The 20,717-nt window shown below is 37.0% G+C and overlaps 1 protein-coding gene across 1 annotated transcript in view; it reads left to right on the forward strand.

Moving 5' to 3' along the window:
* The window catches only part of LYST (lysosomal trafficking regulator), a 146,107-nt gene that overhangs the window by 19,569 nt on the left and 105,821 nt on the right, over positions 1–20,717 (forward strand). Inside the window, exons 4-12 of the mRNA XM_065894463.1 lie at positions 355–1,372; positions 3,133–3,294; positions 4,784–4,940; positions 7,054–7,280; positions 7,781–7,847; positions 11,641–11,750; positions 13,874–14,306; positions 17,359–17,503; positions 18,508–18,681. Of these exons, the coding sequence (XP_065750535.1) occupies positions 355–1,372; positions 3,133–3,294; positions 4,784–4,940; positions 7,054–7,280; positions 7,781–7,847; positions 11,641–11,750; positions 13,874–14,306; positions 17,359–17,503; positions 18,508–18,681 (2,493 nt within the window). The remainder of the gene's footprint in view (positions 1–354; positions 1,373–3,132; positions 3,295–4,783; positions 4,941–7,053; positions 7,281–7,780; positions 7,848–11,640; positions 11,751–13,873; positions 14,307–17,358; positions 17,504–18,507; positions 18,682–20,717) is intronic.

Raw genomic sequence — 20,717 nt, forward strand, 5'->3', positions numbered from 1 at the left:
TTCCGGAGTGTCCATCTCAAATGTGATGGTGGCTGTGGCACTGAGAATCGATAGAGAAATTTGCCATTTGGAGAAAAATATGCTTAGTTTAACTTAACTTGAGATGTATTGCTTCGTTTAACTTGAGATGCGTTGTAATCTGTTCTTTTCAAATGCTGCTGGAGTGTTTGAAGAAGGATGTAAAAGTGACTAGAAAGCCACTTGAGATCCTGGTCATATCTGAGGACTTCAGCCAGATAATTGATGAGTTGAAATAGGTAGTGTTTAGCAATGACATATTTAAATAGTATATGTACCTACTTATAAATGATGTTGCTATATGTAAAAGCTCTTGTATTTTTTTTTCTCTCACAGGGTAATAAGAGATTTGTTTTTAAGTTGTAATGGAGTGAACCAAATAATTGAATTAAATTACTTAGATGGTATTCGAAATCACTCGCTAAAAGCATTTGAAACTCTGATAATCAGCCTAGGGCAACAACAGAAAGATTCTTCAATTCCAGGTATTGATGGGACAGACCTTGAACAGAAGGAGCTGTCATCTTTAAATGTCAGTACTTTGTACAACCAGCAAGCTTATTCAGATTCTCAGAGTCTTAGCAAATTTTATGCCCGCCTCAAAGATGCTTATCCAAAGAAACGGAAGTCTGTCACCCAGGATGTTTATATCAACACGATAAACCTCTTCCTCTGTGTGGCGTTCTTGTGCGTAAGTAAAGAAGCAGAATCTGATAGAGAGTCAGCCAATGATTCAGAAGATACTTCTGGCTATGACAGTACAGCGAGCGAGCCTTTGCAACACATGCTGCCATGTTTCTCTCTCGAGAGCCTCGTCCTGCCCTCTCCCAAACACATGCACCAAGCAGCAGACATTTGGTCAATGTGTCATTGGATCTACATGTTGAGTCCAGTTTTCCAGAAACAGTTTTATAGGCTTGGTGGTTTCCGAGTATGCCATAAATTAATATTTATGATAATACAGGAACTATTCAGAAGTCCTGAGCACGGGAGAAAGGAGGGAGATATAAATGTAGAGGAAAACCAAGATTTACACAGACCTTCTCAATCTGAGGTCACTGTGAAGGAAGATTTATTATCTTTGACTGTGAAAAGTGACCCCACACCTTCAGAACTGGGTAGTCTGAAAAAGAGTGCTGACAGTTCAGGTAAATTGGAGTCACAGCCTATTTCTTCCATGAATGTGGAACATATTCCAGCCGCGGAAGCTGCTCCCGAGGAAGCAAAAGTATTTACGAATCGAGAAAGCGAGACCTCACTTCAGGGCATACGACTTTTGGAAGCCCTTTTGGCTATTTGTCTTCATGGCACCAGAGCTAGTCAGCAGAAGATGGAATTGGAGTTACCTAATCAGGTAGTAACTTGTCCTTCCTCTAGCTATTGTGTTTTACATATACATATATTTGTTTGTTTGTTTGTTTAAAGTTCTAATGTAATACTATTGTCATTTTGTTTTTCCAAAGATTCTAAGTTTTGAGGTGCTCCTGCACGCTTAGAACAGTACCAGGTACTGTGGCGGACACAGAGGAGTACATGAGCCTGTTCTTGCCCTCAAGAAGCTTACGTTTTAGTTTGGAATTCAGAACCCACATGTGACAAATTTACCAACTCTGAAAGGCATTAGTTACTTACTGAATGTCAGATGAGTAATAATGAGTATTGTATTTCAAAGTTCAGACTTTTCAGCCTTGGTGTGATTCTGTTTGGTGCCCTGCCCAGATCCCCTACCACGCTGATCCCCCCGTCCACCGTCTGCTGCAGATGTTGGCCGCTGAGGACTCACACCTGCACGCATCTCCCAAGAAGTGCCCTTGGCCGACCTGGGGAGGGTGCTCAGAGCCGGTGATTGATGGGAGTGGCTCTGGGGGTGTGTGTGTGCCAGTTTCTGTGGTGCGGCTGAGGGTCCAGAGCTTCCCATGGAATTAGGCTGGGGCTACACAGTTATTCTGGAACCGCATCTTTGCCTGGTTTCTTTCCCCAACATATTCTGCCTCCCTCACACCTTTGCAAATTTCTCCTGAGAGCATGTCTCAGAGAAAAAGGAGTCCTCAGTTTCGGGCCTTGCTTCTAAGGACACTTCGAATATGGCAGATCCCTCCTTTCCTTACTAACTCACCCCTAACCGTTCTGTCAGCCAGCAGGCTCTCCTGACTGCAGTCCCAGCCTCTGTAATGCCTCCTGTCTAAAACATCTTGATTCCTCCACGTTGCTCACAATTAAAATAGACACTCCTTAGTATAGCACACAGAGCCCATCACAGTCTTGCTTTCACTTCCTTGTTTAGCCTAATTTCCTGCTGTCCTTCACCATGCTGCAATCAGCCATACTGAGCTGACAGCTTCTGGAGATGGCATTCTTTGTCATCACTTCTGTACTTTTGTACCTGTTCTTCTGTCTGACGTATTCTCTCTCTCTGCTTCTATGCCTGCTGTCTCCAACTTGTTCTTCATTGTTCATCTAATACAGTCCTTCCTCTGGACACTTCGACAGGTCTCTCAGGCACATCCTCTCTTTTCTGTACTCAGAGAACTTTATTTATAGCTCTCGTATGGTCACCATCATATCTTGTCTGTATGTATCTGTGTCTCACATTGGACGGAGATAATTCCTTAGGGAAGAAGTCAGTTTCCTATCCATCCTTATGGCCTCATTCCCTAGTAGAGGAACGTAGGCAAGCAGTGAGAGTTCCCCTCAAGGACAGATGGGAAGGAGTAAAGAAAGGAGGAAGAGAAAAGGATTAGAACATAAGTGCTTCTTAGAGTCTTAAGGAATCTCCAAGAAGGAATTTGTAAAATCTAGAGATGGTTAATCAAACCCCTGAAGTTTTAACTAAACGTTTTTTGCACGATACAATTTATGGTACATTGAAATTCAAAACCAAATAAGATGAGTAAAGCATTTGATAAATTAAAATGTTGTTATTAATTGTAACAGTAGGATGTTTGTATAAGCGCTAGGTATTTATAGTCATTTTAATTTCATATCAACTGCAAATAAATGGACTAGCATTTACTTAAGTAACTATTAATTTATCATTTGTTTTGTCACTGTTTAATTTTTTCTTAAAGCATGTTAATATTCTTAGTCTCTCTCTCTCTTTTTTTTTTACCTTAGAACTTGTCTGTGGAAAATATACTGCTTGAAATGAGGAGCCATCTTTCCAAGTCAAAGGTGATTGAAACAGAATTAGCAAAGCCTTTATTTGATGCCCTGCTTCGAGTTGCACTGGGGAATCATTCAGCAGATTTTGAACACGATGATGCTATGACTGAGAAGGTATGAATAACTGACAGTTGTGTTGTTTGGGTGTGACTGGCAGAGGCAGAAGCGTGTGGGATGGGAGTAAGACACCAACGAATGTGGTTAGGACATATGGGCCAGGATTTGGTCATGTGAGTTCGATGGGCCGTGTCGCCGTCATGTGGGGTGGATTGTATTTAGTCAGTGCCGTATCTCATAAAAAACAGAGCAGTATGACATGCTTTTCTTCATCTAATCTGGAGATTTTCTGAGAATTACTTCTAGTTAGGTGGAAAGGTATTATTTGATAAGTCTTACGTATAAACTGATAGTTTATTAAATAACAATTCAGGGATGGCAGTGACTCAGCTGTCTTATTTGATCCTATATTGGTGCAGCTAATATTTCCAGAACTCTCTTCTCACTTCAATTTTAAATCACTCAGCATTAAAAATGACTAGTACTTGCATAGAAAATAGCAGTCATAGTTTTTTAGTTGTTCTGTTAACATTGTTTTCTAAAAGAACTATTTTAATTTTTTTTCCTGAAACTCGGATACATATTTAGTTAATTTCCCTCTCCTTTTATGTTTCTTTACCTTTAGTTAATTGTCACCTCTCCTTTATCCTTATGTAACTTCTTTTTAAATTCCTTGGTCTGGACATACATTGGCATTTTATAATCTTCTGCCATAATGTTTTATGTTACTGTTTGTCATAAGTTAAAAACTTACTGAAATAACTACTAATGCCTTCATCATATTACTGAATCAGTTGGTTAACTGGAAGATGTGAAAATACCTACCTAAAAGGTCAAAATACCTAGGTGGGTTAAAATACCTACCTACTTATTAAAAAAAAAGTTTACTCTACCTTTTATTACTGTTGCAATGATAAAATACTCTGAGCTTCTTCAAGTATGTTTTCTAAAATGAAGATATTAGTAGCATTTTTATAAGAGAAAGAAAATTTCATGCCACAAGGTATTGCACAGGGAGTTAATGCTGGAACTCTTGATTTCTGAGATGCTTGTATATAGACAACTGCATTCTGAAATCTTAAAATTAATTTCCTTGAAAATTTTTCATCTCTTCTCTGGTTATCTAATTTATGAAACACTTTATTTATAAAAATCCTATGAAAAAATCCTTTCCATGAACAAATATGTAAAAATAATACATATTTATTCACATTAAGTTGTAAGAAGTACAACTTAATTCTACCTCATTGTGGTTTTTAGTCATTTCTTATCATATAACTAGAATGAAATTTCTTAGACTTATTTTTCAGTAAAACTGAAATGACCTATAGCTTAATCTTTTAGGACAGCTATTTTCTGAGGTGTTAATCAAGAAAATTATTCTGTGCGAATTTCATAATGTGTAATGGTTAATATTGATTCCTAAGATTTTTTTTCTTAAAATACCGAAGCTATCCTTAAAATGACTTTTGAGTAGTAAATACCTTATTTATGAAAAATGAACAAACATTACAGCTTTTGCCTTTTAATTACACTGATCTTATAGAGTCATCAGTCTGAAGAAGAATTGTCATCCCAACCTGGTGATTTTTCAGAAGAAGCTGAGGATTCTCAGTGTTGCAGTATTAAACTTTTGGTTGAAGAAGAAGGTTATGAAGCAGATACTGAAAGCAATCCTGAGGATAGTGAAACCTGGGATGATGGTAAAATATCACCGAAGGACTTGTGATTGGATTTGAAGTCAGATTATTAATTAGCAAATGGTTCATAATAGTATCACTTTAGAATTTTGTATTGCCTTACATTTAAAAAGTGCATTGCATCATCATTTCATTTGATCTTGACAACAAATTCTGACATTCTTGTAAGCAGTTTAAAACAATGAAATATATTTTGTTATCACAAACATTGACCGAGTGCCTAAGAATACAGGGTAGAGGAAGTCCCTGCTTTCATATATATTCTAGTGGAAAAGACAAACAATAAGTATCAGAAATAAGCAGTATGAAGAAATAAAACAGGGTGATGTGATAGTGACTGGGGTCGGAGAAGGCCTTTCTGAAGATGTGTTTACGTTGAGGCCTAAATACAAAAGATCTATGCAGCAAACATTGACAGGAAGAGCATTGCAGGCAGTTTGTTATAAAGCTTAAATAATATAAGGAATGCAGACATCTCTTTGTGGCCTCCAGTGGTGATGCAGCATAGATTTCTTCTTAGTTCACCACAGCCCAGCTTGTTTAGGACGGAACGACATTGCATATGGTCCTTTGTTTCCAGGCCTAAAACTTGGGTAGAATGGAAAATATGGAGATTTCTGGGAAGGCTTAGTCTTTTCATCTGCTGATCTTGTGACTCTGCCAGTACTGTTAGTCTTCACTAAGTTTGCAGTGGTTTATCTTCCTCAAAGTCTGTTTTCTTTCCCACTGAGTGAATGGGAATAATCACTGATGTCCTACTGAAAGGGCTTGATGGACCCATAGCACGTATTTTTTGTTTCTTTGTTTTTTTTACCATAAAGAGAGTGAAAAGAACAAAGGAACAGCCACGAATTGAAAGCCACACACATATATATTCATGTAGCTTACTTGATTCATTAAACAAACTACTTTAATATGTTTTTTCCAGTTTTATTGAGAAGTAATTGACACACATCACTGTATAAGTTTAAGGTGGTTGGATTGACGTATACTGTGAAATGATTACCACAATAGGTTCAGTTAGCATTCATCATCTCATATAGATACAATAAAAAGAAAAGAAATAAACATTTCTCCTTGTGATGAGAACTCTTAGAATCTACTCTCTTAACTTTCCTATATATCATACAGCAATGGTGACTATAGTCATCATGTTGTACATTATATCCCTAGTACTTATTTATCTTATAACTGGAAGTTTGTACTTTTTAACCACCTTCTTCCACTTCTCCGTCCCCCCCCCCACCTCCTGAGCAGGTGCTTTTGAAAAAATATTGGTTTAATAGTGTTAGTTTTTTGTTTTGTTTTGTTTGTTTGGCCGCACCGTGTGGCATGCGCGATCTTAGTTCCCTGACCAGGGATCTAACCTGCGCTCCCTGCAATGGAAGCACGACGTCTTAACCGCTGGACTGCCAGGGAAGTCCCAACAGTGTTAGTTTTATCAGAGTACAGACATGATTTTATAATGATAGATTTCCTCCTTTTTGTAAGTTTGCTAAATCTTAATTTAAAGAATTTTGGTCTAGGTAGAAATTTATACATTTCTTACCTATATGAACTCTTTAAAAGAGTACAGCAGTTTCTTTAAAGAGCATAACAGTTAAAATTTCCAAAATGTAATATTTGTTGAAAGTACTTGAAATTGAAATTCATTGAAAGTCTGTCTGTTTCTCACTTATGAAGAAGACACAGTATAAAATTCATCCAACCAATAGCCAGACCTACTGTTTTCACAGAGATATGGGCAAACAAATGAACTACCCTGTGATTTAGGTATTTTGGCATCAGAAAGTTCGGGATAGCATTTTGTTCCAGTTGTGTCAAAGGAGTGTGTTAAACCTGTGTCACAGGTCTGTAAAAATTACAGTTGATAATATTCGTGGTTCTAGTGAAGATCAAAATTACTTTTAAGGCTACTCATTTATCTTCAAAATATCCATATGATTTGATTTTTCAGGATACTTATTGTAATCAAAAGTCAAGCAGTAGGAAAAGGTTTTGTGAGCCTCTTATAAATAGCACTTGTGCCACTAGATCTCCTAAATGATGAACGAGATTTGAAATCTTTTGTCAATGTTTAGGGAATAAAAATAATCTTTTCTTTTCCCCTTTTTAGGGGTAGACTTAAAGCCTGAAGTAGAAAGTTTCAGTGCATCAAGCAGTCCAAATGACTTACTTGAAAACCTCACTCAAGGGGAAATAATTTATCCTGAGATTTGTACGCTGGAATTAAATTTGCTTTCTGCTGGTAAAGCCAAACTTGACGTGCTTTCCCACGTATTTGAGAGTTTTTTGAAAATCATCAGGCAGAAAGAAAAGAATATTTTTCTACTCATGCAACAGGTAAAAGATGTATTTAGTTAAATGTGATCAATACTTACCACACGCATGCCCCAATTACTCATCTCTTTGTTTATATATAACCCAACTTGTCTGGAAATTGAGATGATTACTTACCTTTTATAATACCTTAATGTATGTTTTTAGTACAAGTGATATTCTAAAAATCTTCTATTTCCATAGTTCTCCAAAGTAGCATAAAAATTAATGTTGTCATTGGCTAACTAATAAGAATCCTAGTATGTTTCTGAGAGTGGATAATATTTGAAAAATTGCATTTAATTTTAATATATGGTCATTGTTTTGAAAACTCAGAAAACAAAACAGCATAAAAAACAAAATGAAAATTATGTATAATCCTACACATAGCATTCTCTCCACTTATTTTAAAATACCTAGAAATGTGTATGCAGTAGACTATCAAGTAATTTATTATGATATTACAGTTGCTTCATGCTTTCATGAGGTAAGACATTTAATTTCTTTTGTTTTTTAATCTTCAGGGAACTGTGAAAAATCTTTTAGGAGGGTTCTTGAGTATTTTAACACAGACTGATTCTGATTTTCAAGGTGCGTTGAAACTGTTTTAAACAATAGCTTTGAAATAACTTTGTTGCTATGTGAAATGAAGAGTTGACAGTAATGGCTTCCATTGGCATAGTGCTGGGTGGTTTCAAAAGTAGCTTTATGTGCATCATCTCTTTTGTTTCTCAGAACCATCCAATGCGGTAGACATAGTATAAGTATCTTGAGTTTATAGAGAGGAAAATCTAAATTCCAAGGGACCAAATTAGTTGTTCAGGGTCATATACATAGAAGTGGCATTGCGAGGACTGTAGCCCAGTCTAAACACTGTATTGCTGCTTTTTTTTTTTTTTTTTAAAGAAGATGTTGGGGGTAGACGTTTTTATTAATTTTATTTATTTATTTTTGCTGTATTGGGTCTTCGTTTCTGTGCAAGGGCTTTCTTTAGTTGTGGCAAGCGAGGGCCACTCTTCATCGCGGTGCGTGGGCCTCTCACTATCATGGCCTCTCTTGTTGTGGAGCACAGGCTCCAGACGCGCAGGCTCAGTAGTTGTGGCTCACGGGCCTAGTTGCTCCGCAGCATGTGGGATCTTCCCAGACCAGGGCTCGAACCCGTGTCCCCTGCATTGACAGGCAGATTCTCAACCACTGTGCCACCAGGGAAGCCCTGTATTGCTGCTTTTATCAGGTATTGCTTGAGTGCCCACTCTCTACTCTGTACTTTCACAGACATTTGACAAATTCATAATGAATACGTAATGTGATTATATTATATACACTAGATAGAAACCTAGATTTTAGTTGGAGAAACCTAAATTGTAATTGGAGAATTAAGGCTGACATACACAAAATGTTAATTTGGGTTTGTCGCATATTTTCTCATGATCAAATTCAAGTTATGCATTTTGGGCATGCATATCTCACAAGTGATGCTATGCCTTTTCACAGTGCATCATATCTAGGGGTTCATGATATCTGTATCTTATTACTGGTGATGTTGACTGATCACTTGGTTAAGGTGGTGTTTTGCCAGGTGTTTCCATTGTTAGTATTTTCTCTTATAATTAGTAAGTTTCTTATGGGGAGATAACTTAAGGCTATGTAAATATCCTTTTTTTCATCATACTTTAACCCACTCATTTTAGCATCCATTGATGATTCTTGACTGAAACAGTTAATATCGTGGCTTGCCAAATAGTAATTTTCTGTTTCCATCATTCCATCTTCATTTATTAATTGGGATTACACGGTAAGGAAAAGCCTTCCCTTCTTCCCCATCTACTTAGTGTATGGGTATATTTTTATTTATTGTGTTGGGCACTTAGTGGACTTTTTTGATCTGAAGACTTATTTCCAGCTTAGCTCTGAGAAATTCTATTCCATTATCTTTTCTAACAGCTTTACTGAGATATAACTTGTATACATGAGATATATTTGTGATATAATTGAGATATATTAATATACTATACCATTCACCCATTTGAAGTATACAGTTTAGTGTTTTTTAGTAGGTTCAGAGTTGTCCACGTTAAAACATTTTCATCGCCCCAAGAGAAACCCCCATACCCTGTAGCAGTCATTCCCTCTTTCCCCTTCACCCTCCCCCACGCACGTGCCCCAGCCCCTGGCAGTCACTAATCTATTTCCTGTCTTACAGATTTACCTATTCTAGATATTTCATGTAAATGGAATATGTGTTTTTTTGTGACTGGTTTCTTTCGCTTAGCATAATATTTTCATCCATGTTGTAGCATACATCAGTACTTCAGGTTTTTAAAAATCATTTTTTTATTTTATTTTGATTTAATGTAGATTGCTTTTTAATTTTTTTATTAATAAGCTTTATTTTTTACAACAGCTTTACCTTTACAGAGAGATTGAGCAGATGGTACAGAGAGTACCCAGACTAACCTTAGTATATTTGCTATAATTAATGAACCTATATTGTTATATCATTATTAACTAATGTCCATAGTTTATTCAGATTGCCTTAGTGTGTACCTAATGTTCTTCTGTTTAAAGATCTTAGCCAGGATTCACATTGCATTTAGTTGTCATACCTCCTTAGGTTCCCTCTTGGCTGTGACAATTTCTTAGACTTTCCCTGTTTAATGACCTGGAGAGTTTTGAGGAGGACTGATCATGCTGTAGAATGTCTCCCTGCTGAATTTGTCTGGTGTTTTCCTCACTGTGGTATCTCACTGTGGTTTTGATTTGCATTTCCGTAATTAGTGACGTTGATCATCTTTTCATGTACTTGTTAGCCATCTGTATATCTTCTTTGGAGACATGTCTATTCAAATCCTTCACCCTTTTTCAAAATCAGGGTGTTTCTTTTGTTGTTGTTGAGTATTAGGAGTTCTCTGTGTACTCTGTATACTCTTCAGTTCCTATTTTTCCCCTTGGTTAGGCAACTCGGCCAGTCTACAGACTTTTACAGTTATACCTGGTAGCCCTGATGCTAACATCCCACCATACATCTCAGCTTTTTCTTGGCAGAAGCCATTCAGTTTCTTTTGAGAAGAGTTTACAGGTTTCGGGCATAAAGGTGAAAGGGGACTTATCCGTGCTGTTTACTCGGAATCAAGGAGAGAGGTGGATGTCACAGACAGACCTTTTATTAATCCCTGTGCTTGCAACCCCGTTCTTACTTCCTCCTCAGATTTGGGACAGATCGGCTCTTCATTCCTCTGAGCCCCTTTGTAATTCAAAGAGATTCTGGGCTGCAGCTTTCTCTTTTATCTGTCTCTCCTTCCATCTTCAAGAAATATTTTTAAATCTCTCACTTGACCTGCTCCCAATGCCCACTGCCTCCCCACTTTTTTCCTGTTATGGGTTTCTTCCTTTTTGTTATTCTGAACTTTCAGTTCAGCGACTTTTCGGTGGTAGACAAAGGCATATGTATATGTATGTGTATATCTCTATTCCCCCATTTTGAACTGGAGCCTGTTAGTTTTGAACTGGAAAAAAAAATCTAAGCACATACAGTTTACATCGATCATGTTATTTTCCTACTCTAAAACCTTTAACTGATTGATGTTACTTACAGGATAAAGTCCATGCTATTTTATAGTCTTGTTGCAAGTTTATTTCTAGATATGTCTGCCATTACGCTACTGTATCAGTTCACTGCTTCTACAAAACATGTTGCTGAAACATAACTTCTGTTCTTAGGTTTTATATCAGAATTATTTTGTCATGTCCAAAAGGGAGATAATATTTATTTTGTAGGACTTTTTTTTGGTTAGGATTGGCTGAGATAATGCATGCAAGTATATACTTCAATCGCTGTAATATACGCTACAAATATTTATTTTACTCTAGACAGTTATATGAATTTGTGTATTACCAATTATATTTCATAGTAAACCCCATGATAGAATAAAGTGTTCAAACTAATCATTTGTCATATTTTAGTGTTTTTGTAATTTTTAATACTTCCACTTTTACTTATGTCATCTAATTTTCTATTTAGAAAGTTATAGTCATAAATTAAACATTTTCAACATGAGAAGGTAGCAGACTATTTTATGGTACCTAACAGCTTATTTAAGAAATACTGTATTAATTTATGCTTCTTTAAATAATACCTTTATTTTACTTTGAGCTAACCAATCTTTAAGAAAAGTGGTTTTGTTGTTGCTTGTCAGTTGGTTAGTTGGTTTGCATTTAATTGTATTGTTATTTCTTCAGCAGATTTTTGGATTATTAGAGTATTTATAATCCATTCAAGATGTGACAATAGTGTTTGATCTCTTTCAGTGAAATTGCTTATTCCGTTCTTTTAATTATTGTATATCGGCTTTAATTTTCCCCCTTCTCTCTTTCTTTAATTTAGCATGCCAGAGAGTACTGGTGGATCTTTTGGTGTCTTTGATGAGTTCAAGAACATGTTCGGAAGAGCTAACCCTTCTTTTGAGAATATTTCTGGAGAAATCTCCTTGTACAGTAAATATGCTATAATTTGCCATTTTTTCACTGATAACTAATAGAATTTTTTTTATTATTTAGAAATCACTAAGCTCCCTCTTTTGATGTGGTAATTATTATATAGTCAGCTCCATGTTATTGTGTGTGAACTTCTCGATTATTTTGTTATTTACACAGTTTTAACCATTTTGCTTCAATTTTGGCTAGCTAGACGTATCATTGGGATTGTATTCCCTTTACCCCATTCCACCCCAAGTCTTTGTGCTTAAGAAATGCTAAATAATTTTAATTACTAAAGATAATTATAAGCAATTATAACCATTTTGAGAGTTACCCTTTTCTTTAAGAAAATTGTTGCTCACTCTTCATTTATCTTCTGTCACTTGTCCATTGGTACAGCTTAGTGATTTTTAGACCATTCTTTGCTGAGAAACCCATCTTTATAATGAAACCTGACTAGAAGCATAAGCAAATAAAACAGAAAACTTTGGAGATACTTTCTTTGAAGCAAGGTTGAAGGATGTTCCTGAGCCCTGCCCATTTCACCACCCCACTTGAGCTTTGTAGACCCCGAGGGAGCTCTGTGGAACACAAGGTCAAAAACCACTAGTGTAACGGAGAACAGTATGGAGGTTCCTTAAAAAACTTAAAAATAGAACTACCATACGACCCAGCAATCCCACTGCTGGGCATATACCCTGAGGAAACCATAATTCAAAAAGAGTCATGTACCACAATGTTCATTGCAGCACTATTTACGATAGCCAGGACATGGAAGCAACCTAAGTGTCCATCGATAGGTGAATGGATAAAGAAGATGTGGCACATATATACAATGGAATATTACTCAGCTGTAAAAAGAAATGAAATTGAGTTATTTGTAGTGAGGTGGATGGACCTAGAGTCTGTCATACAGAGTGAAGTAAGTCAGAAAGAGAACAAATACCGTATGCTAACACATACATATGGAATCTAAAAAAAAAAAAAGTTCTGAAGCACCTAGGGGCAGGACAGGAATAAGGACGCAGATGTAGAGAATGGACTTGAGGACATGGGGAGAGGGAAAGGTAAGCTGGGACGAAGTGAGAGAGTGGCACGGACATGTATACACTACCAAATGTAAAACCAATAGCTAGTGGGAAGCAGCCGCATAGCACAGGGAGATCAGCTCGGTGCTTTGTGACCACCTAGAGGGGTGGGTTAGGGAGGGTGGGAGGGAGGGAGACGCAAGAGGGAAGAGATATGGGGACATATGTATATCTGATTCACTTTGTTATACAGCAGCAACTAACACAACAGTGTAAAGCAATTATACTCCAATAAACATGTTAAAAAAAAAACCACTCGTGTAGACAATTGAGAACTGACTGTATATTTATGGAATGTTTCTATTCTATTTTTCTGAGTTCATTTATCATTGTAATAATCAACATTAGATGTTATTTTATGCATGGGTAGGGCATTGTACTGGGTTAATGTTTTCTATTTTTTTACTTGTCTCCTTAGTCGTTGCTTTTCCCTTTAATTAAATACTTGTTTCCTGTCATCTCTTCTGTACATTCTCTGTTTGAGTTTAACCAAAAACTTGTAATTATAAATAAACCTAAAAACCTTATTTTAGTTTACCAAACAGAGATGAAAGAAATTTTATTTGATTAGGGAAAAGACATGTAAAATAAGGTGGAAAGTAACGGAGCACTCAACTTTGTGAAGTCAGTCATGCTGTAAATGCCATTCAGAAATCTGAAGCATTTGTAAGGTCTCTGATTCTACCCCTCATTTAAAAATAATTGATAGAAGCAACTATAGTGTACTTGGAAATAAACGTCTTTCTTTGCTAGAAATGATTCCTGATATAATTATTGTATTTAATTGCTAGTACTTAAAACCAACTGATAACTTTTTAGGTTTTAACCACAAGAGATTATATATTTTAGGACTGAAACCTCTGTTTCATATTTTATCTTAACTACACACAAAAAATGAATATTTTAATGATATAGTAGCTAGGAAGGTATTTAAGTGGGAATGCTGATATGCATATGTATATATTTGTATTTTCATTTATAACCTGACTTTCAAGATTATTATGTACCTTGTAACATGATTGTAAAGTTTTGTGTGGTTTTCTTCTCCTCTAGGAAATTCTTCTTCTGGGTATTCTGAAAATTGTTGAAAGTGACATTACTATGAGTCCTTCACAGTATCTCACCTTCCCTTTGCTGCATACTCCAAATTTAAGCAATGGTGTTTCATCTTTTTCACAAAAGTGTCCCGCGATTCTAAACAGTAAGGCCATGGGGTTATTAAGAAGAGCACGAGTTTCGTGGAGCAAGAAGGAGGGTGACAGTGACAGTTTTCCCCAGCAGCTGCTTTCCTCTTGGCATGTAGCCCCCATCCACTTGCCATTGCTAGGACAAAACTGCTGGCCACACCTGTCGGAAGGTTTCAGCGTTTCACTGTGGTTTAATGTGGAGCGCATTCACGAAGCTGAGAGTACCACAGAAAAAGGAAAGAAGACAAAGAAAAGAAACAAATCGTTAATTTTACTGGATAGTAATTTTGGTGGAACAGGTATGACAACGGCGTTATCGGTTGCACTAAGATTTTTCCAGCGGCGGTTTTATAGTAGTTAAGCACTGAGAATACAGCGCTGCTGTGACTTACTCTCAACATGCTCTTCACATGGAATGCCTCAGCAGGGCAGGCTCTGACTTACCGAAGCCTGAGTTGTCAGATAGCCCTGAAAACTCCATTTTCTTCTGTTCTTTTGCCTAGTGTGTAAGGGGCGGGGGAGGCAGGTGGGCCACATCTGCACCTGCTGCGGGGCTCACCAGCCCCCTTTCTTGCCTCTTTCCTGGTCCCGTCACTGGGTTAGGGTGGCTCCTGGTGTTTGAAAAGGAAAGGATAAAACCCTGTAGCCACTTTTCCATCCGTCTGCTAACGGTTTCCCACCTCCTGTTAGTCCGCCTCCATTTCATCTCCTTTCTCTCTCGTAGTTCAAGCTGTCTTTCTTATGCTGAATCTTACCTCAGTGCCTCTCTCCTCGTTCCCATCACAGAATGTTTAAACGCATCAGCCAACCTCCAGAGTGAGAATAAATTTCATTCCAGTTCTTTCTATAACTGCTCGAATCGCGATTATGCTACTAGGAAACTGCTAGGTAGAAAGAAGCTGTTCGTTAGGAAGCAGTTTATGGTAGTGGTAAGTAAAGCAGGTAGGCTAATTCTTAGGGTCCATGAATGAATAAAATGACTGAATGAGACAGGTTTAGGGGGTTATGATTATAGGGAGGTGCTGGCCTCAATAGCTGCTCATTCCACAAGGTTTACACATGCCAGCAGAGCCTCTGCTTCAGAACACTAGGCCTTCTCCAGTATCTGGTTTCCAGGGAGGTCTTCTACCGCTGACCTGTAGATGGAATGGAAAACCTTAACGACACTGTCGAGATTGAAGGGTGGGAAATGTCACCTGATATCCACAGTTGGAGCTCTGAATCTACTTTTCCACGGACGTTATTTCCAAGTTATTAGCAGAACACACTTAGGTACTTTTATGGGTTAGCCTAGGAAGCTGAACTTTTAAGAAATCTTAGCAGATAATTTAATGTTTTAGGTAGTTATAGTGTTTTCTTTTGTGAATTGAATTTCGCCACCTAAGAATTGATAGCTCTGAACGATATACATGTGATGTTATTGACGATGGTGCTGTCTGATGTACATGGAGAGCTTTCTGGATTGTGTCACTTTGCTCTTGCTCTATACATTTTTAACCTTCACAACATTTCAGTAAGGTGAGTGCCCATACTGTCCATATTTGTAGATGCAGTTAAGCAGCATGACCAGTCTATGTGTGTGGTAAGTGCTGGAAATGGATTTAAACCCACCTGTATTTAATTCCAGAGCTTAAATGTCACACTACACTGTAAACTGCAGATCTCTTTCTTACATATTAAGTGGGAGCAATCACAATGTAAACGGCCTCTTATAAAATGAATAAAGGTACACAATGACCTGAGAAAACTAAGTATTGGGAACATTTTTTAAAATTTCTTATTGTAAAGATGTATTAGAAAACGTGTGTTTTAGAAAGATAATCTTGTATGAACATTTAAAATTAACATTTAAAGATAGTATACCTACAAAAAAATTGAAGGAAGGTGAAGAAAATATTACAGTGATAACACATCCTTTGCCACTAAACCACTGTGTGCCGTTGAGCAAGTTATTTAGCCTCTCAGCACCTCAATTCTGTCACCCTCACAATGGGGATAATAATGTTTACCTCACAAGATTGTCATGAGCACTAAATTAAGAAATATTTATAATATAACTACTCTGAATTCCTGAATACACACTGGTTTCTCTTCTGGTCTCTTAATTGTACAAGTTCAGATTTGATATGGAAACATTTTTCTTGATATCACTTCAGATATGAGTTCTCTATATATCTTATATCTTGGGCAATAGTCCTCAAGATAATCAATGAATTTAACTGTTCTTTTTTAAGACTATTATCATTGCTAGGGGGAGTATTCTTAAAAATTGGTGGTGGTTTGTTGTTGTTGTTTTTTAATAAGATTTTTTTTTTGATATGGACCATTTTTTTTAAAGTCCTTATTGAATTTGTTACAATGTTGCTTCTGCTTTATGTTTTGCTTTTTTGGCTACGAGGTACGTGGGATCTTAGCTCCCCAACCAGGGATCAAACCCGCACCCCCTGCACTGGAAGGCAAAGTCTTAACCACTGGACGGCCAGGGAAGTCCCTGGCGGTGGTTATACCCGTAGAAAATTGACAACCAATATATGTGCAATCTGATAACTGGCAGTGTTTATCTTCTCTAAAAGTCTGAGCCTTTGGGCATGCATTTTATATTTTGGTACATCTTAATGTAGCTTTACATGAAGTCATGAATCATGGTAATAGGTCGCATGGCTGAGGCCTGAGCTCATCATACATACTCAGGCAGTGCTAGGTTTTAAGTGGTGAGAAAGAGAAGTCAGGATCATAACCAGATGGCTCAAAGCCTGTAGCATTTACCTTCGCTCGCTTGCCTTGGAGAGAGATGTTAGAGTTTCAGAATCACTCAGTAATTAGGTTCAGAGATCACGCATCAGGGAGTCTAAACAAGGACTATATTCAAACACCACAATTCTTCTAAAAGGAATTTTAATATAAATTTTTTTTTAAAGAAAGCATGCTATTATTATTATAGAGCTTTTTGGTGGTGCAAGGCATGTGACAATGGTGTGTGCTCCCTGGGCTGGGGCCCCGATGTCACCGTGGTCGAGTCCAGTCGATAAAAGAATCATGGCACAGTGACATCACAGTGATCTCTTGATTCCTGCAATTAGCCCTCGGTTATCATGTATTTTAAAACATTTAACAACTTCTGTTGCGCTCAATTACTGTTTTCACTCTTCATGCTTTATTTTGGAGTTAATATCGAAACTTTGGAAATGTTGTTTGGAAATAAATGTTGTTTATTTACCTGGAATGTTCAGACATTCCAGGTAAATAATTTACTACAAATGAACAACCATGCTTTGTAATCTTTTAGATTCACTTTTCCACTCATTTTTAATCAGTTGCTTAACTGATCATTCTGACATCTTTTTCTCATAGAGCACAACAGACCGGAAGGTGCAGAGTACGTGAGTACTGGTGAAAGGCTCATAGAGGAAGGCTGTATTCATATGATCTCATTGGGATCCAAAGCGCTGATGATCCAAGTGTGGGCTGATCCCCACAGTGGCACTTTTATCTTTCGGTAATGATTATCCTCAACCCATCATGAATAGCTCATGTATTTAAATAATTTATGTAAGAGACATTAATGTGAAATCTGCTAATAAAGATCATTACAGCAAAATAGAAAATTCTTTAAAAAAGGAAGATACATTCTAACAGTTATTAATACAGCCTTTGTAACAATATATTATTATTCTATCTAAAAATCTATAATTAAACTCTGAAGTACATTATGTTAATTCTCAGTTGTATCTTAGACCAAATACTTACTGAAGTCTTATCTATGAAAGTATTCCATCAGATTGCAGTGATCTTACGTTGTTATCAGACAGCAGTTTTTCATGCAGATTATATATTTAAGAACCACTATCTAATAAGCTTAGGTTCTCCTTGCTGTCTTGTCCTTTTTTTCCTACCGCCTTTGTTAACTAGTATAGATACAAGTCTTTTATTTGTATTGAGTGAGTATGACTAGTATGATACTATCTTTATAAAACTTTAAATGAAACATGTTGCTTAGGGATCTATGCTCTGTAAATGTAATAAAGGTTACTTGGTACATTATATAAATTATATCTTAATTCTCTTAGTAATCCTTCGAAGTAGGTTAGACCAACAATACATCCTTGTTTTAGGCATTTAGATATTTATGTATAATACGTATTAATTTTTGTGTGAACCAAATATTACACTGTAATTTCTAAAAAGGCAATGACTGTGTAGATAGTACTAATAAAATTTTTTTTTTGCAAATTGAATTCTGAAGATTATTGCCCAAATTGTTAACCCTAACTAGCAAATGAGCCAAATCTATTTTAGTTCATGAATTGAGGTAATAGTATAATAAAATAACTAAGCAGATTATGGTATAAAACAAGGACCTACTGCCTTTTCAAGTTAGTTTAATAATAGAACTGATTTTTAATTTCACTTAAATATCTAGAATTGTAGTTGATATACATGTTAAAAACTGAGATCAGAAATTTCATGTTTTTAGCCTTTACCTTTTTTCTTTTTGTGCAGTGTGTGCATGGATTCAAATGACGATACGAAAGCTGTTTTACTAGCACAGGTTGAATCACAGGAGAATATTTTCCTTCCAAGCAAATGGCAACATTTAGTACTCACCTACTTGCAGCAGCCCCAAGGGAAAAAGAATATCCACGGGAAGATCTCCATATGGGTCTCTGGACAGAGGTATGAAACATTTTTAGTAAATACATATTAATGTCAGTTACAATTTTAATTATTCTGTTACAGCTTCTGAAACAGATTAGAGAAAACTATAGGTAAAATTTTACTATATATTAACATAAGAGTCTGTCAAGTTAGATATTTTTTCCTATTTATCACTTTCACACAAAATTAATTCCCCTTAGAAATAATTGTTGAAGATTAATATTTGGATTTGGGGAGCATGCAGAAATCTGAACATTTAGGCATTCATGTAGAATGTATATTACATCAAGCAACTGAACCTATAATTTAGTCCATCAAGCCCATATATTATAAAATGAATCCATAAGGAATTATTTAAATGAAGTGGCTAATAAAACTATACCTAAATTAAATCAGAGTTTCAAAAGAAATTAGAATGACTAGAGAAAAATATAAGCCAATGTATCAGGTGATAGATTAAGATAGGGTCCTAGAAATATGCCAGGTGATAGATTTGGTTATAGTACTATATGACTTTTACAAACCAGGAGAATTGTGAGTCAAATTAATAAGAAATGTTTTGTAGAATATCTTAATGTAAAATGTAACACTAAGAGAACTATAAGGTATCTTGGAAATTGTAAGCATTGGGAAGTATTTTATTGAATGAAATAGCATGAAAGGGGGTACAGATTTGGAAACTAGTGTAACATGGGAAAGGACCAAGCTGGCTGGAAGGAACAGTCTAAGTTGAATAATAAGCAAGAAAAGTGAGTGGGCATGGTGATACTATGTGACAGCAGCTTTGGATCCAGGATGAGGAGTCTAGATTTAATTGAATGGTCTAAAATATTGCAAACCTATTATGTCACAGACCTTTTGCTAGGTGCATTATATACATGATCTTCCAATTCTCTCAAATCTAGGAGTCTAGATTTAATTGAATGGTCTAAAATATTGCAAACCTATTATGTCACAGACCTTTTGCTAGGTGCATTATATACATGATCTTCCAATTCTCTCAAAAGTCCCTCAAAGTAGATTAGATCATAGAGATAACATATACCCTTAGCACAAATTAACCTATTTTTTCGTTCATTTGTTCATCCAATAATTACTGAGGAATTATTATGTGCTGAGCACATGCTATATCAGGCTCGGGGGCTTGCTGAACAAGACAGACACGTTCCCTGCCTTTTGGGGCTCGCAGTCCCGTGAGGAAGCAGACCGCAAGCATACACGATTAAATGAGTGTACAAATCATGACAAGTACTGTGGGGATAACAAATGTGTCCTGAGACAGAAAATACCAGGTTTGCTACTTAAGGGAGGTACATCAGGGAAGACCTATCTAGGAACAGTTTATTTAAGCTGAGACCTGAAGGAGATGGAGTTTTCCATGAGCAGGAGGGAGGAAGAGTGAGTGGGCCAGGCAGAGGAAAGGGCCTGTGGGAACTATGGGAAGGCTGTGTACCGGTCAGCGCTGCAGTGGCTGCAGGAGTTGATTGCTTACAGCCGTCCAGCCTCAGGAAGGCAGGGCAAGGGGCTTGTGAACGGCTCTAGGGTAGCCAGTCCGCAGTGTCTGCCACAGGAAACAGTTTATTCATTTTTTAAAAATACATGAAAATATGTCATTGAAGCTCAATTTCCATAGTCCAAATAAAATATTTTCTGAGAAGTTCTGTCTTCGTAACTGCCTAAGCCTGAATGGCAGCGGTTAGCCAATCTCTGTTTGTTTCCAGAGCCTTGAGTTAGATCGGTTGGGATTGGGGATGGGGCTGGGACAGAGTCTCCTGGACTCTCTCCTCCTCCTTTCTTGAGCTCTCAGCACACACCAGGCAGTATAGTAAGCATTTGACATGGATGACCTCAATTAGACCTCCCAACAGCATGATGAAAGAGGTGTATTTTACATGTGAGGCAGCTGAGACCCAGGGTAGGACAAGGTAACTGACCCAAAGCCCTACCAGCAGTGAGGAGGGCGGCTGAAACGCAAACTGGACTCTGAGTCTGGATAGAGCCTGCTTTAAAACCCTGTGCTTTACTAACCTGACAGCGTTTTGGTGAATCAGGCC

Source organism: Phocoena phocoena, chromosome 16 (assembly GCF_963924675.1).
Source record: "Phocoena phocoena chromosome 16, mPhoPho1.1, whole genome shotgun sequence".
NCBI classification, from domain to species: domain Eukaryota; kingdom Metazoa; phylum Chordata; class Mammalia; order Artiodactyla; family Phocoenidae; genus Phocoena; species Phocoena phocoena.